Source organism: Emys orbicularis, chromosome 4 (genome assembly GCF_028017835.1).
Source record: "Emys orbicularis isolate rEmyOrb1 chromosome 4, rEmyOrb1.hap1, whole genome shotgun sequence".
Taxonomy (NCBI): domain Eukaryota; kingdom Metazoa; phylum Chordata; order Testudines; family Emydidae; genus Emys; species Emys orbicularis.
The window spans coordinates 29,968,057-29,994,116 of NC_088686.1; the positions used below are offsets into that span (position 1 = coordinate 29,968,057).

The window sequence follows — 26,060 nt, forward strand, 5'->3', positions numbered from 1 at the left end:
AATAACATTACCTCATGTCTGATGGTTTCTTTTGGCAAGACTTCTATTACAGCAAGAAGAGTTTCTAGCCACGCATTACTGACACCTGTTAGACACAAATGGACTATATGTTATATTATAGGTCAGTTGTATGAAACAACTTCTGATTTGGTGCAGTCAGCTCTTCAATGAACTATACTTCTAAATGACATACAGTAACATTCAAAAATAGTTACACACTTCTGTTTGCATATATTTCATTAGAAAAGCAAGTTTTGCCTGCATTTTGGGGAGGGGAGAATTATTCTATTACTTGTTTTTGGAACAACTGTTTGAAGATGACAGTTTCCTCCGCTTAGAAATAACATGCTATTTTCTTTAATTTACTTATGTAAAACTTTCTATTTTTGCTGCAAGAGTCATTTTTTATTTTTCCTGTATTAAGAAAATAATTTTCAAGAAGTTAAAAGAAAATCTCAACATTATGAAGAAAATACTGTATCCGTACTTGTGCTTACTCAGGCACAGATTCCAATTAATCCACTGGAAATTTGGACTAAGGACTGCAGGATTTCGTGCACCAAACAGAAATGTATGTATTTGTTTTATTCAAATTGAAGGAAACTTTCAGCTAAATAAGTCTGGAGGAAGGTCAATATATAGAAAACCTTACATACAGCAAGCCATTCCAAAAAACCACCATCAATTAATAAACTCACAAATTGGTATAGATTGCATGTATTGTTTTAAATAGTACTGTACAGCCACTAAGGAAACATAAATCACAAAGAACCAATCGGTTATCAGCATAGCATCATGATCCTGACCTGCATCCCTGTGTTCCAGATTCTGTAGAATGATGTGTAGGAAGGAGTGGGAATAAGTATGAATGGACACGGACTCCTCTTGCTGAATAGTCAAAAATGCAACAGCAGCTGTTAACTGCATTTCCACCCCTGCAACATGCAGGACTTCCTGTATAATCAGAAAGGGTATTTATTTAAAAGGATGAGCCAGAAGTACATTAAAAGAAAATTCCCATGTTTATTCAGATCCTAGGAATCAGTATATAAGAAGTTAGATACAAAACTATCCTGACACAACCACTTCCTCTTAACAGATTAGATACTCTAATCTCTTTTAAACTACATCTTCACAAATTCAGATGTTTTACAAATCATAATAATATAAAGCTTTCAAGACAAATAAATTAAAGTGGATCATAATGTTTGACATTGATTAGCAAGGAAAAAATGTAGCACACATTACAATTTTACTAAGCTTTTTAGTTGTATGTCTTGTTCAATTATTTCTGTGTTTAGGTGCAGATGCTTTCTTTATGTATAGTAAGAAAATGTCATAACAAACCAGCCAGCATTCATTTCAGTTATTCATGGCTTAGAGAGAGAAATATTTTGTACCCCCTGGGAAGTGATACCAAATTGCACAAAGTTATTTAAATTTCCATCACCAACTGATACCGAACATAAATAAAATTTTATAGTTTAGCCTCTAAATAAAAACAGCCAAAGATGTATTATGTTATTTATTTAAACACTTTTCTATTTATGGATACTCAACTTTATCATGAACCAATCTCATTTATTAGAAACTCTTTCAGAGTGCCTATTCCAAAGTCAAATATTAATAATAATGTTGATTAGGGCCCTACCAAATTCACAGTCCATTTTGGTCAATTACACGGTCATAGGATTTTAAAAGTCACACATTTCATGATTTCAGCTATTTAAATCTGAAATTTCATGGTGTTGTAATTGTAGGAGTCCTGACCCAAAAAGGAGTTGTGGGGGGAGTCGCAAGGTTATTGTAAGGGGGATTGCAGTACTGCTACCCTTACTTCTGCACTGCTGCTGGAGGCGGCACTACCTTCAGAGCTGGGCAGCTGGAGAGCGGTGGCTGCTGACTGGGAGACCAGCTCTGAAGGCAGCGCCACCGCCAGCAGCAACGCAGAAGTAAGGATGGCACGGTATGGTATTTACTTCTGCACTCTTGCTCGGGGCGGGGGGGGGGGGGGTGCTGCTTTCAGAGCTGGGTGCCCAGCCAACTGCCACCAGTCTCCGGCTGCCCAGCTCTGAAGGCAGCGCAGAAGTGAGGGTGGCAATATCATTACACCCCCTAAAATAACATTGTGATCCCCCCCTGCAACTCCCTTTTGGGTCAGGACCCCCAATTTGAGAAACGCTGGTCTCCCCCGTGAAATCTGTATAGTAGAGGGTAAAAGCACACAAAAGACTAGATTTCACAGTCTGTGACGCGTTTTTCATGGCCGTGAATTTGGTAGGACCCTAATGATGATGATATGGTAGCAAAAATGTGAACAGGTGTTCATTTGTAGACAGCTGTCAGAATGAAAATTAAAGGCCATATCTACCTAGATCTTTCAAAGTTATTTAGACATATCATAACATCTGCTATGTGTAACCTGTATGAGTCACATTACTCACTACCAATATGTACATTTTGCTGGGTATTACTAGAATGACATTTTAAAGTGGTTTTACTGCCTAATTTGCTATTAAAATATTATGCATGTTTTACTTGTGAATCCAACCTTAGTAACACTTAGCTTTCTCTCTAGACTGATCAAGCTCAACCTGCCCGTTGATATTTTTCACAGATGCTTCTTTGGTTCTTTTTTTAACATACATATTGGGAGACAAATTATATTTAACGAAAGATCAAAGAATATTATCTAACTCTTTAGTAAAAACCAAAAACAAGCCTCCAACAGACTTTCTTAAAAAAAAAAAAATTACAGGCATAAATGTGACAGACAAAAGATGATCCTGGTTTATGATTTGCTTACAACTGTCATGCGATGATTAGTACATTTATCATTTACGTAATAAGAGGTGAACAAGAAAGAAGTCTCAGTACAGAAATGTCAACCAGTCAGATTGTATGTGCAAGTACCCTTTTTCAGAGTAGCTGAGCTAAAGGAAAACTGTTATTCATCTCAAGAGCTGGCTGTGGGCGTTTATGGCTGTGGATGTTTCTACCAGGATGCCCATTATCCAATGGAAATTAAGCTTTGCTGGGCAGCTTACCAACTACCAGTATAATAAAATGTTCATATTCCTTAATAAGGATAGGTTGCATTTTTTTTGTCATTAAGGGTCATATACTGCCCTTGTACAACTTCCATCAACACTACTGGGAGTATTGCCAAGGAACAAGGTCAGCATATGGCCTTATAACAGAATGGTATTGGGGGATCAGAATAAGCAAGCACATAAACATCTGGTTCTTGAACTACACCTCTTACAGTCATTCAAAAAAAGAAAAAGAAAAAAAGAGAGAGGACTTTGCCAAACAATTAAGAAAGAGGGCAGAAGAAACAGGACCTAAAGAGCATGAATCAAAACATGAGTTCCAGGATACAGATAGGCTTTAAAGACAGCACAGATAATTCTGGCCCCTTTTAGAGTTATTTATGAAGAAGCTCCCATCTCACCTCCCGCCCCTTGTGCTAAGATTTAAGTGAAAGACAAGATTGTTAGTACATTCTAACTACAAAAGGGCTATCTGCAAACAGTGCAATACAGAATGTGGGATTGTTGATTTTATCTATCTGACACACTTTCCAAACTTAATAGGTTTTTTAATTGTGGGCTGAATTGGCACTTTGGAGACGTACGTTTCTGCAATGTTCAGCTGAAGTTAAAAAATCAACATAGATATTGTTGGAATAGAAAGCATCTGATTTCAGTTTTAAATATGTTCACTGGATACACAACATAAATAGGGTTACTTACCAACAACTCAAGATTCCAAATGGGTAGCTCCTCCACAGATCCACACTCTCTGGATAATCATGTGTGAGAGCCACATTCTCTGGATGTGCCTCCTCATGGACCTCGGGAGACATTGAAATGTAAATTTCTAGATTGCTTAAACATGTGCCTGAATTGATGTCTGCACTGAGAACTGTAGAGTTCCACCTATTAAAATGTGTCTGGCTCCCATCCCCACTTCAGTTCCATAGACCTTAAGTTGGACATAAAAATGTATGACAAAAGACATCAGGTTTGTGAGTGTAGATCTGTTGAGGAGGATACCCATTTGGAGAATTATGATTATGGGTAAGTAACTTCTTTTTTAGTCATGGGATCTCCTTCACAGATTCCCACTCTCCAGTGGCAAAAAAGCACTAACCAGCAAACTCAGAGGGATTCAGTGCGACGTCAAAAAAACTAGCTGGTTTTGGTGAACTGTCGAATGAAAAAGACTACGGTCTAGCAGTTAAGTTTGGGCAGCTATAGCTCCAAAATGTTGAAAGCACTGCAGATTTCTTCAATTGGAACAGATGAAATTTCATCTCTAGTGAAATGTGATTTATGTCCCTTTGGAATAGATTTTCCTTGAAAGAATGCTGCAGTTTATCAACTTTGTATTTGTGTTAATATGGCATAACCTTTTAATTAGAGAAAGAAAGAAAGAAAGAAAGAAAGAAAGAAAGAAAGAAAGAAAGAAAGAAAGAAAGAAAGAAAGAAAGAAAGAAAGAAAGAAAGGACTGATTAGATTTGAACCCAAAGTCACTTTACAGTGTAAGCAAGGGTTAAGAGCACCATCCCTATCATTTCCTAACCTTGTGGAAACAATAAGAGAAGAATTTGTCAATAGCAACTGCAGCTTACAAAGTTGACAAGTTGGTGGATAGCAAATTAAAAAAATAGTTTCATAGATCACAAAATAATTTGTTTTGAAAATGGCTTTAGAATGGATCAGATAGCACAGGGAAAGGGCCTGGTGTGTAGGAGCCAGATAATATATAACTGAAGTAAGAAACAAAGACGTTCACAATTTTGAGAAGCCAGAGTATTGTAAGCTTGACAAGATTTGGGCTCTCTTTCCTTAGAAGGATGTAGACACTTATGTTAGGTGACTGACTGCAGTTCTAGATCAAAATTAATTGAATTTTATTCTGACACCGCAACATTTGGAAAAATAGCTCTTAATAAAGAAAATTCAGCTAAATAAAGGCCTTCAAAAAACCTCATTCTGGTGGCACCGAGATCCACCAAACCATGGAGATCAAAAAGGAAAGGAGCTGTCAATGCCAAATACAAAGGAGTCATTAGGTGCACAGAACATACACTGAGGAATATATCTAAGCTGTCTATGAATCTGCATTTCAGTGATTACCAAGGTTCATGAGGAGGTGCATGCAGATATCCAGAGGGTGGGGGATCTACATAGGAGAACCATAACAAGACATCAGTGTTTTTCAACTGTAGAGAATGTACAAAAATTTCATATACATGATTTTATTTTAATTTCTGAACTATGTATATCATAGCTGATTTAACCAATAGAACACAATACTGATGCTCACACTTGACCATACTTTCTCTGAGTTATATTAAAAGGGTCTGATAAATTTAATCTTGTTTATCCCAATATTAAAATCTGTATGGTAAAAGGTGAAAGTTTTTTGTTTGATGGTTTATTTAGTTGTTGTTTTGTTCTGAATATTTAAAATGACAAATATAGAATTTCAATGGAAAAATTTTCCTACCTGTATAATTTCTGCAATTGCAGAGGCAAGATTACCAGGTTTGATTTACCAATTTCTGCCAACAAGTAGAGATAAAGTTCTTAATCCAGACAGTCATAATGTCTTTCAATTACCTTTTCCTCAGTCTATTTTATCCACAGCATTGACAAAAGGAGCATTTGTTCTTACCTGTGAGTTCTGCGAATACATTCAAACACCAAATGCGGAAGCTGAGTTTACTACCCAATTAGCTCAGGGTGATAAAAAGCTGCAGAAACACATAGCAATTACTATGTCTTTCACTTTACAGTTGTAGATACAAATTTACAAAAGTGGGTGAACATCATTATTCCATCTCACATATGGGAAATAGAGGTGCAGAGAGATTAACAGACAATTCAATTCCCTTTGAAGTGAGACAACTCCCACTATTTTCAATGGGAATTAGATCAAGTGACAGCTATACAAAATTTCCAGTTACTGGTCAGTTCATAGCAGTAATATTTCTTCAACAGACATAAACAAAAATCAAACATAACAAAAGCCTGTCAATGCTAAAAAATATTTGCAATCAAAACCAATAAGAGCATTTATCAACCCACCCAGCAAAAGTAGGAAAATACAACTATCCCTGTGTTAGGGCTTGTCTAGATGGAGAGTTAGTGCATGGCAAGTTGGGGTGTAAATCTACAGCGCACTAGTGTGCGGCCCACTAACTGGCTGCGTGGACCTTGCTACTGTGCGATAAAAATTTCCTAGTGTGCTTTGACCCTCTCTTGTTTCAAACAGCAGTAGGTCAAAGCGCACTAGGGAACTTCTAGCATGCAGCCCATGGTCCACACAGTCACTTAGTGTGTGGCATGCTAATGCACTGTAGATTTACACCCCAGCTTGCCATGCACTAACTCTGACCTCCCACTTGGTAAGGCTACTCCCATCTTTTCATGTACTGTGTATTTATACCTGCTACTGTATTTTCAGCTCCATGCATCCGATGAAGTGGGTTCTAGCCCAAGAAAGCTTATGCCCAAATAAATTTGTTAGTCTCTAAGGTGCCACAAGGACGCCTCGTTGTTTTTTCTCCATCTAGACAAGCTCTTAATAAAAGTAAACAGATAGTAAAGCAACTGTTGGAGGAACTGCTTATACTAATGTCTATAGACATTAACAAAACTCACATGTATTTCACAGAGTTTAATAGGGTTTAAGGCCAGAAGGGACCATGAGATCATCTAGTGTTACCTCCTGTTTATCAAAGGCCATAACATTTCACCCAGTTACCTCTGCATTGAGCCCAATAACTTGTTTTTGACTAAAGCATATGATCCAGAAAGGCATCCAGTCTTGATCTGAAGATGTCAAGGGATTGAGAATTCACCACTTTCTTTAACAGTTTGTTCTAATGGTTAATTACCCTCACTATTAATAATCTGAGCCTAATTTCAAATTTGAATATGTCTGGTTTTGGCTTCCAGTCATTGGTTCTTGTTATGCCTTTCTCTGCTAGATTAAAGAGCCCAGTATTTTCTCCCTGTGAAGGTATTTATACACTGTAACCAAGTGTCATAACTATAAAGGGAAGGGTAACAGCTCTCCTGTGTACAGTACTAAAATCCCTCCTGGCCAGAGACTCCAAAATCCTTTTACCTGTAAAGGGTTAAGAAGCTCGGGTAACCTGGCTGACACCTGACCCAAAAGACCAATAAGGGGACAAGATACTTTCAAATCTTGGGGGGGGGGAAAGGCTTTTGTGTGTGCTCTTTGTTTTAAGGGGTTGTTCGCTCTTGGGACTGAGAGGGACCAGACATCAATCCAGGTTCTCCCCATCTTTCTAAACAAGTCTCTCTTATTTTCAAAATTGTAAGTAAAAGCCAGGCAAGGCGTCTTAGATTTACTTTGTTTTCTCAACTTGTAAATGTACCTTTTACTAGAGTGTTTATCTTTGTTTGCTATACTTTGAACCTAAGACAGAGGGGAGTCCTCTGAGCTCTTTAAGTTTGATTACCCTGTAAAGTTATTTTCCATACTGATTTTACAGAGATGATTTTTACCTTTTTCTTTAATTAAAAGCCTTCTTTTTAAGAACCTGATTGATTTCTCCTTGTTTTAAGATCCAAGGGGGTTTGGATCTGTATTCACCAGGAGTTGGTGAAAGGAAGGAGGGGGGAAGGGTCAATTTCTCCTTGTTTAAGATCCAAGGGGGTTTGGATCTGTATTCACCAGGGAATTGGTGAGAGAGTTTCTAAAAGCTTCCCAGGGTAGGGAATGGTGGCAGCGGACCAGAACTAAGCTGGTAGTTAAGCCTAGAAGTCCTCATGCAGGCCCCTACATTTGTACCCTAAAGTTCAAAGTGGGGATACAGCCTTGACACCAAGTCACTTCTCAGATCTCTTTTTGATAAATTGAGCAGACTGAGTCCTTTAAGTCTCTCACTGTAAAGGCATTTTCTCCAGCCCTTGAATCATTGTTGCAGCTCTTTTCTGACCCCTCTCCAAATTTTTAAACATACTTCTAAAAATGCGGACACCAGAACTGTATGCAGTGTTCTATTATCAATCTTACCAAATGCCATATACAGAGGTACAATCACTGCTCCCCCTTATACATCCAAAGATCACATTAGCCATTTTCGCCACAGCACTGCATTGGGAGCTCACGATAATTGCTTATCCACTATGACCCCTACATTTATAAGAACAAAATCTCCTTTTTGCTATATATTGCCAGAAAGTAAGTATATAAAAGCAATAGAAGAAGTACCAGCAACCAACAGGCCAGCAACATTTAATGAACTTTGGTAGAAAATGGCTTTTATGGAAGTGAGAATCTCAACTTTCAAGTGTCACACAATTTAAGAAAAAAAATAAATCTAAGTTGCTGATTTTTAGTGCACCTTCATTTCAAGAAGTCTCTCTCTACCAAAGCATATCATAGGATCAAGAACATCTCAGATGTAATTGGATTCAGTATTTTAAGCAGCAAATTCCAGAAATTCTTCAAGTCAGCAAGTTAGTTTAGAAAGGGGCCTGGAATGAGAGACTGGAAGCTTATGTGGCAGTTAAGTGGAAAAACTAGAGTTAAAGTTAATGAATTTTTAATAATTTTGCATCCTCAAGTCACTTTGTTTGTTTATTTTCCCAAAGCTATTTGCTTATTTTTATTAAAAGGGTCTATTGAACTGGACTTAACACCACCGAATCTGATAATGGAATTGACTCCGCTGTTTTTTAAACAATGTGTCAATCCATTTTATTCCTCAGTTCTGAACACCTCTTGTTCTGTGGCCATTTGTTCAGATCAGAGAATAAGAGAAAAACAGCTCTTTTATAAAAGCCCAGGAAGACAAGACCAAGTTGACCTATGATGCTCAATATTATAAATGCATCTCTGCAATATGGAACCAAAGGCACTTCTCATGACAAGGGTGTACTGGAGCATGCATTTAAGTATCCTAGAGGATAATACCTGCCAAGTAATCACGTTGCTGGATTGCATATACTACAGAGCAGGAGGCTTGCTATATTTGTTCTTGCACTTTTAATCTAACAGCTCATAATGAACTAGATGGAATATGTGCATCACAGATTCAAAATGAAATAGCTTTAATTTCTAACAAATATTGTATTTTCTCTCAAACAGACTCTTATTTTAGTAGACTGGAAAAAAGAGGGCACACTATGAGGCTATTTCCTCGGGCAATTTGATAAAATATGAGAGGAGTAATTTGTTATGAGTACTGTCTTGCTCCCTGGTCTATGTTTTCCTGGAATACTTTTGTTAACACAGTAAGTATAAAATGGGTGGACTGAAAACCAGATAAAGCTGAAGGGAAGGCTATAAACATAGTATGTTGGTATAAATAGCTAGTCTCTGCAAAAATAAAATAATGAGAGGAGTGAAATACACACACAAAAAATATTGTTGAAAAAAAGAAATGAAGGACCATTTTGCTAATATCCAGTTTTCTCTAGAGGGAAAAAATCCTATTTTGAACTGGTCAGATGTTCTAGAATAGAAACCAATTGTAAGAAGGCGGCCCTGTTTGGAGCATCCTTCTACAGTAGTCCATTGTATGACAAGTGCACCTGCCTCAGTTTCTCCTAGGTCTGGCCATAAAAATAACACAGTCTTTCCCAGTCTCCACTCAAAATCCCATCTTTGGGCATAATTTACTCAGATACACATACAATAATACATAGAACCCTCACAGTAAAAACCATTCTCCCAATTCCCATAGTAAAACATAGAAATGTACAGTGATTTCCCAAGCTCCTTGCTAGTGAGTTCACAGTACTGTTTCCTGTTTCCTTCTGCCCTTGTTCCAGGGTCCCACACCTCTAGGCCATCATCCTGAGAGTGACCAACCCCATGATTCTTCTGCCTAAATCACAGTCTATCAAATCAGCCCTTTTCCACCTCCCAGTACTGACTATTCAGCTTAGGAAGGTACTAAAACTAACCCTCTGCTGGTCTACTAGCCCTCAGCCCTTTTCAGCCTCCCATCACTGTCTCTCTGACTAAGGAAGGTCAGCAGGCTAGCCCCTTTTGCTGACTCCTAGCTCTCAGCCTCCTAGCATTAGCTCTTCTAGCCCAGAACAGTCACCAAACTATCCTCCCTGCTCTCGACCTAGCCAATTCCTCCATCCTCCCAAGAAGGGCCTACAGAGATTTCCACTCTCTACAAACTGTCTCTCCCAAGAAGCTCTCACTTCCCCCTTTCCTAGCTTCTCCAGTTTCTGCTCTCAGGCAGTCCTGACTCACCAAGTCTCTCTCTCACTGGGTCCCCCCCACTGGGTCCAGGTGCCCTCTTTTAAACCCAGTTGGAGTGAGCTGTTGAAGCACAGGTGCACTGGCCCTGCTCCTTCTTAAAGGGTCAGTGTCAACTTGTGACATCAACCCTTTTTAATACATCCTTGTTGTACAGAAAAAACTATCACAAAAATATAAGAAAACCTGTGAGCCTCAGCCATGCAACTCTTCCTATATTACCCACTACCTTACCCCTGTCACTGAGAATATAAGGAAAAATTCAAGAAAGAAAATAGTTTGCAACTGTTACAATCATTTTTTTCACCTCATTTCTAAAGGTTTCTGGGATTGGATTGCTTAGAATGTTCTTAATGGAACATGAAACTTTTCATATTTACTGGAGGTCAGTGATTCAAATACAGCTCAGGTCAGTAATGAGCCAAATTTGTTTCCAACAGTCTGAAATAAGCAATATCAATCCATTTCTTAGAAGACAGTTGACCATATCAAGAAGATCACCATCAAAATGACGCATATGTTGGCACATTCAGCTAAAAACAAAGATTTCAAGGATATGAAGAAACTTCATTTCTACACATGGTCCCCTTCAAACTATGGATGGATGAGTCATATTGTCAAAGAAACTGGCAGAAACTTAATTTCTAATCCTCAGGCACTAAGGCACTCCATGGATATAGCACTTCAGTTTCCACGACTTTCAGTCTGGCACCTTACTCAAGCATTAAATTACACACATTGAAAAAGAGCTGTTGCAATGATGTTGAAAATGAAGCTGTCCTCAAAATCACTAGATATGCCACAAATTAGCTCTTCAGAACTAAATTTTCCAGCAGCAGTCTTTAAGTTAGCGTTGCATTTCTTTATGTCCAATACAGACATACCCACCCTACTAATTATAGACCAATTCAGATTGCTTTTTAGTGAGAGGCTGTACAATGGACCTAGACAAAGGTGACCTGTAGTCTAGTTTCTCTCACATTCTGTCAATGTTCTTCACTGCCTTAACCATTAGGTAAACACCGGAAACAGGTAAGGGAAGGATAGATCAACCTCTAGGTTCGTAACGGATCTTAAACATTTTCGAACCATCATGAACTGAAACAACACATTTTGTGATGTGAAAATTCTGGCTGAATCATCATCTTTTTCCTCTTCTGATACATTCACTTTTCTTAGAGTGGGATCCTTATCTTAACAGACATAGGAGTACAATTTATACTGGGATTTAGTCATAATAGACTCTTAGGAGCTCTGAAATTCCCCTGTTAAAGAACAGATACTAAATACTGTGCATACTAACAGATTATTTAAGTTAAAAAAAATGTACCTGAGGAGAGACTGTTTAGGCCATGTTAAAACAGGTTCAAAACATATGCAGTTTCAGACTGAGCAAGTTGACACTCCTCCTACCTTTATTTCGATATAAGCAGAGTCCGAATGAGCTCTACCCTCACATCTGGTGGTGAATTGTGGTGAGCTGTGGAAAAGAACTTCAGGGGCTGATCTTGTTTGCATAGGCACACCCACCCCGCCTAGCATGAGCCCACAGCAGCCCAAATGGTCACTTTGGCTGCTGTGGGATCCCCAGTTTCTCTGTTATTGGGGCCGGAAGAATAAAGTGTTGTTACCCTGATTATCTGAATCAAGGACAGTGGAACTGTTTTATGACAGAGGGACTCGCCATTAACTAAGTAGCATTCGCTAGACAAGGGATATGGGTTCCAAAACCCAGTGAATTGAGAGAGGCTGGGGACAGGCATTTGTACCTGATGGTCTGGGCCCCTTTTGAGGGCCTGAAACACCAATTGCACCTCCTCCTCCTGTCTCCACTGTGGAATATCAGAGCTAATTTTGATTCCATTAGGAGTCTAGTTACAAGCTGCAAAACCCCACAGAGAGGCAGGGCAGTTGGCCTCGGACCACATAAGGTGCCCCTTAACACCCCCGTGCCCCCCCAGGCTGGGAGGTAAAACTCTGCAGATAAACTTTTGAACTCTGGCGCTGCCCTGACCAGGGACAGAGGCTTTTGGTCTGTTGGACTTTTGGGTGATTTTTGGGTTGCTGGACTTAAGACCCTGAGGGGAAGAGGACACTGCCAAACTTACTTGGGGGTGGGTCTTTTGCTCATGGTTTGTGTTATGAATCCTGTTTGTGGTGTTTCCCCAACATAATGCCGCATTGTTTCCTTCCTTTATTAAAAGGATTTTGCTACACTCAGACTCCTTGCTTGCAAGAGGGGAAGTATTGCCTCTTAGAGGCATCCGGGGGGTGGTATGTAATTGTCCCAGGTCACTGGGTGGGGGCTCGAGCTGGTTTTGCATTGTGTTATTGAAACGGAACCCCTAGATACTGAACCCGGCCCTTATTGCTGCCAACTCCGTTGGACAGAAGGGTTACACCAACAAGAGCTTGAGAGAGCCTGAGATCTTTGAAAGAGCTGAGTCAGTAATATTGTTATCTATTGCATTCTTTACAGGACTAAAACTATCAGCATTGCTGGTCTTAGGTTGTTGCAAGAACTTATTTATTGCTAGCAATCAGTTCCCTTTGATCTGAGTATTTCCTTTGAGTCTTAGGCAGCAGTAGTCCAATTTAAGTATTACTTATCACAAAGTCTAAATAGCGATGAGCAGCCACTAGTTATTGTTGGACTTTAAAAATAAATAAATAAAGCAAATAATGCAAAAAAATGCAGCAACAAAAATAGATGGAAATATGTTTGAAGGAACAGCATTTAAGAGACCAGAGGCTAATCTGAAAGCTCTGACTATTAAAACAGATTTGTTCTTTGCTTTTTGTGAAATTGAATTAAAGTTCTGGCTTACTCTACAACTTCAACTGAATGACAACACACTGAACCAATGAAACACCAGAAATATCCCATCATTCAAAATAAATTAGGCCCTCTCTTGATGGACAAAAATGATGTGTTGTTTAATAGTGTTAGTTCAACTGAGTTAGTTTAACTCGATTGAAAAGAGCGGCAAAATGCAGGCCAATGCATTTGAAGCTATGGAACCTGGCTGTGTTGTAGCCGTACATGGCTACAAATGTGTTAACCCACATCTTAATGGGGCTTCTCAATCATTTTAAGTTAACTCAATTGAACTAACAAACACCTTTTTTGCCCATTAAGATATACCCATATTGGTTGACTACCATGCACATAGGGAATTCACCAAACAACTAATAATAGCTGATTAAACTTTTGAGGGCATTACATACACCATGGAAAACTAAACACAAAATATATAATTCTGGATGGTAGCATAAAAACCTCAATGCTTCTCTCACAGAAGATGGAATGAGGCTGAGGAAATGATGCCTGCCAATTTGTACCATTGAGATTGATTGGCTAAAAATTTCTCCATAGGCTGGCAGAGAATGGTAAACTTTATAGTACTGAGATTTTTACAGAAGAATGCAGAACATTTTTCTGGAAAAAATATACTAATTGTGATAATTAACAATTAAAATACATGTTCCATGTATACAGTGAATTGGTGTGGAAGATCAATAAGGAAAATCCCCTTCTAATTAATATTGATACAACATGATCTTCAAATCATACTTACAAAAGCAGTTGTTTCTCTTGTTGCCTTTATTGCAATATTTTATTAGGAAAAAGGGTATATTCATAACTTCACATTTAGTAACTTACTCTGATTTTTGGCAAAACCCTCCGAAGTGTCTCTGCAGGATTCTGTTGCATCAGGACTGGAAGATTTGCAACCACACTTGTTCCTTGGATGTCTTGACCAGAACTTACAAAAAACACACACATTTTAAGTATTATAGTACAAGCTGTCCTCAGGTCACAGATTTCATAGTGAGGACAATGACTATTCATACAACAACTATTATATATATATATATATATATATATATATATATATATATATCTCCTGAAGAAGGTTTTTTTTAGTTTTAAGAAGATAGCTGAAGATAAGTCACACACAAAATGAGCTGGATTAAATAAGCAACCATTTAGCAAATATAATGATCTCAATAAACTTTTTGTTTTGGCTTGAATTTACAGTTTTGTTTCTAAGTGGTACCAAAAGTTCCATAGAGTACTGAAGTTAAGAGTCAAACTATTATTACAGCAGTTAGAGCTGAAAAGATCTTCAAGAGTTCCACTAGAATTTCTAATTTCACCTATCAACATTTAACATTTTTTGAGGAATAAACATAAATTAGTTGCTATATTCAGCTACAGACAACTAACTCTATTTAACTCTATTCTGTTAAATAAATACCACAATGCTTTTAAAAAACAGATATCTACCTGGTAAAAGTTTCTACAATAAACTGGAAACAAATGTAATTATTGTGGTTACATTCAATGGAGTCTAGAATGTCTGCATTGGAACACTGATGTTACAGGAAAGATTTTCTTTTTTCTGTGCATAGAAAACAGTATGGTGCATCACTAGAAACATTCAAGAAGGTATTAGCTGATCATCAGAATTACTTTGTTAGTGCCCAGCAACTCGAATACATTTGTGATACTGGCAGACTAGTCAACCAGTGTCTGATCTATAACAGCTTAACAAGAGGCACTGCAATTGTAATCAAGAGAATCCACTTATGTATGGTTATCAAAGAAATCTTAATTAGGCTAGCAATCCCCAACTCATTCACTTTGTATTGATAAGGATCAAAAAATACTTGCTAAGTGTATTTGTCTGTGGTTTACCTATGTCCTGTTAGAAGAAAACAAATTAGCTTGTAGATGCTAATTCTTTTTCAAGTCTTGTAATACTATTATTACTATACTCAATTGTCTCTAGATCAAGAGGGATATTAACATTTAAGTGAAGCTTTGGAAGTAATAATGTTATTGTCCTCATGTCTCTTTGAAACTTATGATTGTGAAACATCTGTAAACTATTTTAGTAGTTTATGGCTCTTGCAAAGGGCATTATCTTTGAATGGCCCATTGAATAAAGATCACAGATTACACTGGTCTATAATTTTTGAGAAGTTGTCTGCTTCAGAGATAAAATGTGCTATTTATTATGTATTTTGATGTGCTGAATTCAAATATGACAATTAAAACAACTGATTGGCTACTGTTTCGAAGATATTTAAGTTTTTACATTTTATGTCTATGTATATTGTGTAGATAGTAGAGTTTTAATCATAAATTGTAAACCTAGGTCTTTTCATGTGTTTATGGTTGCTTTACATGATAATATTTCACCTGTCCTGTTTATGTAACACTTTAAAAATCAGCAAAAGGGTTATATAAATAAAATGTATTATGAAACAAAAGGCAAAAAACTATTATGTACATAGTTTAGTCCTATTCAGTGTCTACTCGGCGCTTCTTGGCTTGTCTCTTGTATTCATTAAATGGAGCATCTCTTGTCACTGTCCAGCAATAGTCTGCAAGCATTGATGGGCTCCATTTGCCCTGATAGCGTTTCTCCATTGTTGCAATGTCCTGGTGAAATCGCTCGCCGTGCTCGTCGCTCACTGCTCCGCAGTTCGGTGGAAAAAAATCTAGATGAGAGTGCAAAAAATGTGTCTGTAGTGACATGTTGCAACCAAGGCTTTTGTATGCCTTGAGGAGGTTTTCCACCAACAACCTGTAATTGTCTGCCTTGTTGTTTCCGAGAAAATTTATTGCCACTAACTGGAAGGCTTTCCATGCCGTCTTTTCCTTGCCACGCAGTGCGTGGTCAAATGCATCATCTCGAAGAAGTTCACGAATCTGAGGACCAACAAAGACACCTTCCTTTATCTTAGCTTCACTTAACCTTGGAAATTTTCCACGGAGGTACTTGAAAGCTGCTTGTGTTTTGTCAATGGCCTTGACAAAGTTCGTCATCAGACCCAGCTTGATGTGTAAGGGTGGTAACAAAATCTTCCTTGATTCAACAAGTGGTGGATGCTGAACACTTTTCCTCCCAGGCTCCAATGACTGTCGGAGTGGCCAATCTTTCTTGATGTAGTGGGAATCTCTTGCACGACTATCCCATTCGCAGAGAAAACAGCAGTACTTTGTGTATCCAGTCTGTAGACCAAGCAAGAGAGCAACAACCTTCAAATCGCCACAAAGCTGCCACTGATGTTGGTCATAGTTTATGCACCTCAAAAGTTGTTTCATGTTGTCATAGGTTTCCTTCATATGGACTGCATGACGAACTGGAATTGATGGCAAAACATTGCCATTATGCAGTAAAACAGCTTTAAGACTCGTCTTCGATGAATCAATGAACAGTCTCCACTCATCTGGATCGTGAACGATGTTGAGGGCTGCCATCACACCATCGATGTTGTTGCAGGCTACAAGATCACCTTCCATGAAGAAGAATGGGACAAGATCCTTTTGACGGTCACGGAACATGGAAACCCTAACATCACCTGCCAGGAGATTCCACTGCTGTAGTCTGGAGCCCAACAACTCTGCCTTACTCTTGGGTAGCTCCAAATCCCTGACAAGGTCATTCAGTTCACCTTGTTTTATGAGGTGTGGTTCAGAGGAGGAGGATGGGAGAAAATGTGGGTCCTGTGACATTGATGGTTCAGGACCAGAAGTTTCATCCTCTTCCTCGTTTGACTCAAGTGAGAATGATTCTGGTGCATCAGGAACCAGCAGTCCTTCTCCGTGGGGTACTGGGCGCATAGCTGATGGAATGTTTGGATAATGCACAGTCCACTTTTTCTTCTTTGACACACCTTTCCCAACTGGAGGCACCATGCAGAAGTAACAATTGCTGGTATGATCTGTTGGCTCTCTCCAAATCATTGGCACTGCAAAAGGCATAGATTTCCTTTTCCTGTTCAACCACTGGCGAAGATTTGTTGCACAAGTGTTGCAGCATATGCGTGGGGCCCACCTCTTGTCCTGATCTCCAATTTTGCAGCCAAAATAAAGGTGATAGGCTTTCTTAAACATAGTGGTTATACTGCGCTTTTGTGATGCAAAAGTCACTTCACCACAAACATAGCAGAAGTTATCTGCACTGTTCACACAAGTACGAGGCATCTCTGCTCACTTTGGCTAAACAGAAATGTGTCCCTTTGCAAAATCAAACACTGACAAATAAGAGAGCACGACACTGTATGATTTCTAGAGCTGATATAGGGCAATTTGTTCAGCAGAGTGATGTAAGCTTCGTTATGATTGCATCATCCATGACTTCTAGGAATAACATGATGCAATTCATATAATGTATGACGCAATACCAGCTTCAGATTGCATCATTCATTGTTTTGCCTAAAAAGCAAGTACTGTCCAAACTCAGTCATAGATTTATTCATAGATCCAGTCAAAGATGTATTTTACTCATTTCTGGTTTAAATTGAGATCCCTTCCCTTTATAACTCACTTATCCTCCGCCATTCCCAAGTCAAGGGTCGTATATACTGACACAATAGCATATCTTGAAAACTAGAGCCAATCAACAATTTTAAGCATCATTTTCGTTCTCAGTGACCCAGAATTAGTAAAGTTTGACTACATTTATTTCAGAAGCATTTTGGCTGTAGAGCAGTGTTATCAGCATATGCTTTTCTTCCCAGTCCACATGGTGAAGTTGCCTGTCAGCTTGCCAGCATGCTTCAGCTATAAAAAAAAATGGAACCTGGGGCCTCATCCTGCATCTCTAGTCTGCTGAACTTTGAACAGGGAAAGTTTAAGCTTTGGTCTGAGATCTTCCAAATATTTATTTTGAACACCCTGGAAAATAGTATGGAAAGACTTTAATACACTTTAAATATAAGCTGCTTTTCAATTTTGACCTGTTGGAATAATTTCAAAGAAACTTTTGCAAGCCAACATATATAACATCACTGCTATATGAACACTGAAAATCACTTGTATGTATAGGATTTCTTAGCCATTAATAACTCTTTTCTTTTCCTTTATTAATAATTTTTAGTTAGTTTACTAAGGATTGGCTGACAGTGTGATATTTGGGTAAGATTTTAAATTCATACTGACCTGAGGGTAAGTGTCCAATACTTTGGGATAGGTATAAATTTAAGTATGGTGAACAGAGTTTTCAGAAACCCCACACTATATTAGACTTGGTTGTCTAGATGGGAGCCAAGGGCTGGAATGCCTGAAGGGGACTGTGTTTGGCTTCTTGTTAACCAGTATGGTACTCCAGATTTGTTACTGGCTTGGTGTATCTAATTATAGAATAAACCACCAGTTTGGGGGATTGCCTGCCCTATTCCTTGTAGTCTTCCCTGAGTGTGGCATTCTCAGTGTGGCTCATGCAGTCACCCAGACACATTTGGTGTAGTCTGGTTAGGACACATATTACCACGGATTAATTGGGTTTGGATCAGAACCCTCATACTAATCAAAATTTAATTTTGATATTGAGAGTTTTAAGGGTTAAAGACAGGGGTCAGCAACCTTTCAGAAGTGGTGTGCCGAGTCTTCATTTATTCCCTCTAATTTAAGGTTTCGTGTGCCAGTAATACATTTTAACATTTTTAGAAGGTCTCTTTCTATAAGTCTATAATATATAACTAAACTATTATTGTATGTAAAGTAAATAAGGTTTTTAAAATGTTTAAGAAGCTTCATTTAAAATTAAATTAAAATGCAGAGCCCCCCGGACCGCTGGCCAGGACCAGGGCAGTGTGAGTGCCACTGAAAATCAGTTCGCGTGCCGCCTTTGGCAAGAGTGCCATAGGTTGCCTACCCCTGGTTAAAGATTAGTTACAATGAGTGAGCCATGAACATATGAGGATCTTGATAGAAAAGCCCTTGAAGATTTGTGCTCACAAAGGGGTTTATCGTTTAAGAAGAAAGCCCCAGATCAAGAACTGAAAAATTTGCTCAGGGACAGTGACCAGAAAGCAGGGCCTCAGTCTTCACCTGCCCCAGATGCAGCTACAGCAGAAGCAGTCAGAATGCAAACAGTGAAAGACAAGCAGCATCTTGAGCATGAAAAAGAAATGATAGAACTTCAATTAAGGGAGAAGCAAAAGATTGCTGAGATGGAAAAGGAGGAGCATAGGAGGTGCATGTAACAGCGGGATGCACTACTGAGGAAAAGGCTCATTGCAGGCAAATGGATGCACCAGAGGTAATTCTGGATTTAAGTAAAACTCAGAAGAAATTTATTGTCACTCAACAGAGTGATATTTCATTAAAGCAGGCCAGGGCTAATGCGCAGAATAATGCCCCCAACTGGGGAAGGACGGGGAAGATCTTTTGTGAAAGAGGGAATATTATTTAGTAGGGCTGTCAAGCGATAAAAAAAAATTAATCGTGATTAATCACGCAATTAATCACACTGTTAAACAATAGAATACCATTTATTTAAATATTTTTGATGTTTTCTATGTTTTGAAATATATTGATTTATATTACAACACAGAATACAAAGTGTACAGTGCTCACTTTATATTCTTACAGAGGCCCCCCGGGTTACGCAAACCCGACTTACACAAATCCGCACTTACGGAAAAAGTTCCATAAGCTAGAAATAGGAGGGTTTTTTGGTTTTGTTTTTTTGTTTTTTTTGCGTAATGGTTGGGTATACATTTCCGGCTTACGCAAAATTCGAGTTCCAGAATGGAACGCTTGCGTAAGTCGGGAAGCCTCTGTATTTTTGATTAAATATTTGCACTGTAAAAATGATAAAAAGAAATAGTATTTTTCAATTCACCTAATACAAGTACTGTAGTGCAATCTCTTTATCATGAAAGATGAACTTACAAATGTAGAATTATGTACAAAAATAAGTGCCTTCAAAAATAAAACAATGTAAAATTTTAGAGCCTGCAAAGTCCACTCAGTCCTACTTCTTGTTCAGCCAATTGCTCAGACAAACAAGTTTGTTTACATTTGCAGGAGATAATGCTGCCCGCTTCTTGTTTACAACGTCAGCTGAAAGTGAGAACAGGCATTCTCATGACACTGTTGTAGCTGGCTTCACAAGATATTTACGTGCCAGATGCGCTAAAAATTCATATGTCCCTTCATGCTTCAACCACCATTTCAGAGGACATGTGTCCATGCTGATGATGGGTTCTGCTCGATAACGATGCAAAGCAGTACAGATTGACACATGTTCATTTTCATTATCTGAGTCAGATGCCACCAGCAGAAGGTTGTTTTTCTTTTTTGGTGGTTTGGGTTCTGTAGTTTCCACATCGGAGTGTTGCTCTTTTAAGACTTCTGAAAGCATGCTTCACACCTCGTCCCTCTCAGATTTTTGGAAGGCACTTCAGATTCTTAAACCTTGGGTCGAGTGCTGCTGCTATCTTTAGAAATCTCACATTGGTACCTTCTTTGCGGTTTGTCAAATCTGTAGCGAAAGTGTTCTTAAAATGAACAACATGTGCTGGGTCATCATCCGAGACTGCTATAACATGAAATATATGGAAGAATGATGGTAAAACAGAGCAGGGAACATACAATTCTCCCTCAAGGAGTCCAGTCACAAATTTAATTAACGCATTATTTTTTTAAACGAGTGTTATCAGCATGGAAGCATGTCCTCTGGAATGGTGGCCACAGCATGAAGGGGTATACAAATGTTTAGCATATCTGGCATGTAAATACCTTGCACTGGTGGCTACAAATGTGCCATGCAAATGCCTGTTCTCACTTTCTGGTGACATTGTAAATAAGAAGAGGGCAGCATTATCTCCTGTAAATGTAAACAAATTTGTTTGTCTTAGCGATTGGCTGAACAAGAAGTAGGACTGAGTGGACTTGTAGGCTTCAGATTGTTTTGTTTTTGAGTGCAGTTATGTAACAAAAAAATCTACATTTGTAAGTTGCACTTTCATGAAAAAGGGATTGCACTACAGCACTTGTATGAGGTGAACTGAAAAATACTATTTCTTTTGTTTATCATTTTTACAGTGCAAATATTTACCATCAAAAATAATATATATTTTGATTTCAATTACAACACAGAATACAATATATATGAAAATGTAGGAAAAAAGTCAAAATATTTAATACATTTCAGTTGCAATTAAAACTGTGATTAATTTTTTTATTCGCAATTAATTTTTTTGAGTTAACTGTGATTAATCAACAGCCCTATTATTTAGGGGAAAAGAGGCTTCCTGATGAAGTGTGTCAGCAAATAGTTATACCCTAAGGATATAGGAGAGATTTGCTCCAGTTAGCCCATAACAGGCCATTTTGGAGGTCAAAGAACATGTGACAGGTTGAAGCAAAACTCCTATTGGCCACTTATGTATGACTCAGTGAGGGCCTACTGTAGGAGCTGTGACTTGTGTCAGAAGTGCAAAGGATTTAAGGGACCTAGAAAAGTATCCTTGCAGCCTTTACCCATTAAAGGGGAGGCATTTGCCAGAGTGTCTGCAGATATTGTTGGACCTCTCACTAAACCTCCCAGGAATGCAAAGAAATATATTCTTGTGGTAGTAGATTTTGCTACTAGGTACCCTAAGGCGTAGCATTGTCTAACTTTGAAGCTGAGACCATGGCCACAGCTTTGTTCACTATCTTTAGCAAAGTAGGTTTTCTCAAAGAAATTTTAACAGACTATGGTACTAATTTTATATCTGTAGTTTTTGAGACGTTATGGGAGTTGTGTGGGGTAAAGCATTTGAAAGCTGCACTATACCGCCCTGAAACTAGTGGACTTGTAGAAAGGTTCAATGGAACTCTAAAAGCCTTGCTTGGAATGCATGTTTCCAGGCATGAGGGCAACTGGGATGTGTTGCTCCCATATTTATTGTTCACGTATAGTGTCCCCCAAGAATCCACAGGGTTTGCTCCTTTTGATCTCTTGTATGGGAGGCAGGTCAGGGGACGCTTAGATTTGATCTGTGACTCTTGGGAGGGTAATACTGAGGAAACAGAAAAGTCTATGGGAGATTACAGCCCTACATTTTCTATGATTTTATGATTTGTTGGGGATGGAGATATATATAGATCCAAAATTATTAAATAAAGTTGAGTTATGGCTGCAACAGTAACAATCTATAGGTGACCTTTTCTGTTAAAGATGATTATTTCATATTCTAACAAATTGCTTAAATTTCTTCTTCTGATTGGCAGAGACAGCAAGACCTGAAGGATTGATCACAGGGTTGAGGTCCAGCACATCCTAAATTCTAATCCCATCCCTAAAAAATACTTGCTGTGCGGTCTTAAATCCAGATCAATAAACTGAACGGTCATTGCTTTAACCTCTCCACTTCACTTTCCCCATCAGTAAAATGGGAACAATAATACTTATCTATTTACCTCAGAAGACTGTGGTGTGAATTAATATGTACTGCACTTTGAATTTGTAAAACATTATACAATTGCTTTTATTATTGCAGAGCAGCATAAAGCTTGACTTGACTTGACTGCAGAAAAACCTGAGAGTCTCGATTAAGTTTAGAAGTGTGAGCAATATGGGTGATGTCGTGGTGGAAGTCTGCTATAGACCACCAGACCAGGGGGATAGAACTTACTAGATCACAGGCCCTGGTTCTCATGGGAGACTTTAATCACCCTGAAATCTGCTGGGAGAGCAATACTGCGGTGTACAGACAATCGAGGAAGTTTTTGGCAAGTGTAGGGGACAATTTCCTGGTGCAAGTGCTGGAGGAACCAACTAGGGGCAGAACTCTTCTTGACCTGCTGCTCACAAACAGGGAAGAATTAGTAGGGGAAGCAAAAGTGGATAGGAACCTGGGAGGCAGTGACCATGAGATGGTCGAGTTCAGGATCCTGACACAAGGAAGAAAGAAGAGCAGCAGAACACGGACCCTGGACTTCAGAAAAGCAGACTTTGACTCCCTCAGGGAACTGATGGGCAGGATCCCCTGGGAGAATAACATGAGGGGGAAAGGAGTCCTGGAGAGCTGTCTGTGTTTTAAAGAATCCTTATTGAGATTGCAGGAACTAACCATCCCAATGTGTAGAAAGAATAGTAAATATGGCAGGAGACCAGCTTGGCTTAATAGTGAAATCCTTGCTGATCTTAAACACAAAAAAGAAGCTTACAAGAAGTGGAAGATTGGACAAATGACCAGGGAGGAGTATAAAAATATTGCTCAGGCATGCAGGAGTGAAATCAGGAAGGCCAAATCACACTTGGAGTTGCAGCTAGCAAGAGATGTTAAGAGTAACAAGAAGGGTTTCTTCAGGTATGTTAGCAACAAGAAGAAGGTCAAGGAAAGTGTGGGCCCCTTACTGAATGAGGGAAGCAACCTAGTGACAGAGGATGCGGATAAAGCTCATGTACTCAATGCTTTTTTTGCCTCTGTCTTCATGAACAAGGTCAGCTCCCAGACTACTGCACTGGGCAGCACAGCATGGGGAGGAGGTGACCAGCCCTCTGTGGAGAAAGAAGTCGTTCAGGACTATTTAGAAAAGCTGGACGAGCACAAGTCCATGGGGCCGGATGCGCTGCATCCGAGGGTGCTAAAGGAGTTGGCGGATGTGATTGCAGAGCCATTGGCCATTAACTTTGAAAACTCATGGCGATCGGGGGAGGTCGTGGATGACTGGAAAAAAGGCTAATGTAGGGCCCATCTTTAAAAAAGGGAAGGAGGATGATCTGGGGAACTACAGGCCAGTCAGCTTCACCTCAGTCCCTGGAAAAATCATGAAGCAGGTCCTCAAGGAATCAATTTTGAACCACTTAGAGGAGAGGAAAGTGATCAGGAACAGTCAGCATGGATTCACCAAGGGCAAGTCATGCCTGACTAACCTAATTGCCTTCTATGACAAGATAACTGACTCTGTGGATGAGGGGAAAGCAGTGGATGTGTTATTCCTTGACTTTAGCAAAGCTTTTGATACCGTCTCCCACAGTATTCTTGCTGGCAAGTTAAAGAAGTATGGCCTGGATGAATGGCCTATAAGGTGGATAGAAAGCTGGCTAGATCGTCTGGCTCAACGGGTAGTGATCAATGGCTTCATGTCTAGTTGGCAGCCGGTATCAAGCGGAGTGCCCCAAGGGTCGGTCCTGGGGCCGGTTTTGTTCAATATCTTCATTAATGATCTGGAGGATGGCGAGGACTGCACTCTCAGCAAGTTTGCAGATGACACTCAACTGAGAGGAGTGGTAGATATGCTGGAGGGTAGGGATAGGATACAGAGGGACCTAGACAAATTAGAGGATTGGGCCAAAAGAAATCTGATGAGGTTCAACAAGGACAAGTGCAGAGTCCTGCACTTAGGACGGAAGAATCCCATGCACTGCTACAGACTAGGGACCGAATGGCTAGACAGCAGTTCTGCAGAAATGGACCTAGGGGTTACCATGGACAAGAAGCTGGATATGAGTCAACACTGTACCTTTGTTGCCAAGAAGGCTAACGGCATTTTGGGCTGTATAAGTAGGGGCATTGCCAGCAGATCGCGGGATGTGATCATTCCCCTCTATTCGACATTGGTGAGGCCTCATCTGGAGTACTGTGTCCAGTTTTGGGCCCCTCACTACAAGAAGGATGTGGAAAAATTGGAAAGAGTCCAGCAGAGGGCAACAAAAATGATTATGTGGCTGGAGCACATGACTTATGAGGAGAGGCTGAGGGAACTGGGATTGTTTAGTCTGCAGAAGAGAAGAATGAGGGGGAATTTGATAGCTGCTTTCAACTACCTGAAAGGGGGTTCCAAAGAGGATGGATCTAGACTGTTCTTAGCGGTAGCAGATGACAGAACAAGGAGTAATGGTCTGAAGTTGCAGTGGGGGAGTGTAGTGAGTCGGTGTGGCTCCCCGCCGCCCCGGAAGTGGAAGAGCCCATCCGGAGGCCGGAGTGGGCGGAGCTAGGGAGTTCTGAGCCCGCCCCTCAGAGGGTCAGGCGGCGACCCGGAAGTATAAAACCGGGCCCTCAGAACTCAGTCTGGGCCCAGCAGCCGGAGAGACCAGACGTCTCCAGCCTAGCTCGGGGCTGGGAAACCTCCGCGGCCCGGAGTGACCGCCAGGAGCCGCCGGGCCTGCCCTGCGCCCGCTACCCCGAGGAGCCGCCGGGCCTGCCCTGCGCCCGCTACCCCGAGGAGCCGCCAAGCCTGCCCTGCGCCCGCTACCCAGAGGAACCGCCGAGCCTGCCTGGCGCCTACTACCCAGAGGAGCCGCCGGGCCTGCCCTGCGCCTCCTATCCGGAGGAGCTCCCGGACTTGCCAAACTATCCCTGGCCGGACGAACCCATGGTCCAGGATCCCCCCGAGGCCGACGCCAACACCCAGGTAGGCCCAGAGGGGGAGTCTGGAAGTAGCCTGGGGGCAGCCGACCCCAGTCTGGCTGCAGCACTGCCAGAGCCGATGTCAGTGTGTTGCGGCCAGGATCCCCACTGACGAAGCAGCGGGTCTTCTGCCGCTGCTAGGGCCCCGGGCTGGGATGCAGTGGAGTGGGAGGGCCTGCGTCCCCCCTGCCACCCAACCTGTGGGTGGCAGTCTCCCCCTCTCCCAGGCCTGTCGAGGCTCAGGCCTATTACTGTGGCTCAGCCCTGCCTGAGGGCCTGAGCTCTGCCTCAGCGTTTGTTGCCCCGCCCTGACCTAGGGCCTGGGCTTAAATACTTTATTTACTGTTGCTCGACCCTGACTAAGGGTCTGAGCCCTGACACAACGTTGGTGCCCGCCCTGAGCCAGGGTGGGCTTCCTGTATCTTTCAGGATTGCAAGGGCTGCCGGGCGAGACCCTGCAGCCGGACAAAGCACCCAAGCCCCAATGGGTAGTGAGTCGGTGTGGCTCCCCGCCCCCCCGGAACGGGTCGAGCCCCGGCAAACTCCTGTACAGGGAGGTTTAGGTTGGATATTAGGAAAAACATTTTCACTAGGAGGGTGGTGAAGCACTGGAATGGTTTACCTAGGGAGGTGGTGGAATCTCTTCTTT

At 40.4% G+C, this 26,060-nt stretch overlaps 1 protein-coding gene across 1 annotated transcript in view; it reads right to left on the minus strand.

Annotated features, from left to right (window-relative positions):
- The window catches only part of PPP4R4 (protein phosphatase 4 regulatory subunit 4), a 115,690-nt gene that overhangs the window by 60,842 nt on the left and 28,788 nt on the right, over nucleotides 1-26,060 (minus strand). Inside the window, exons 3-5 of the mRNA XM_065403997.1 lie at nucleotides 13,929-14,031; nucleotides 807-954; nucleotides 12-85 (exon numbers count right to left, since the gene is read on the minus strand). Of these exons, the coding sequence (XP_065260069.1) occupies nucleotides 12-85; nucleotides 807-954; nucleotides 13,929-14,031 (325 nt within the window). The remainder of the gene's footprint in view (nucleotides 1-11; nucleotides 86-806; nucleotides 955-13,928; nucleotides 14,032-26,060) is intronic.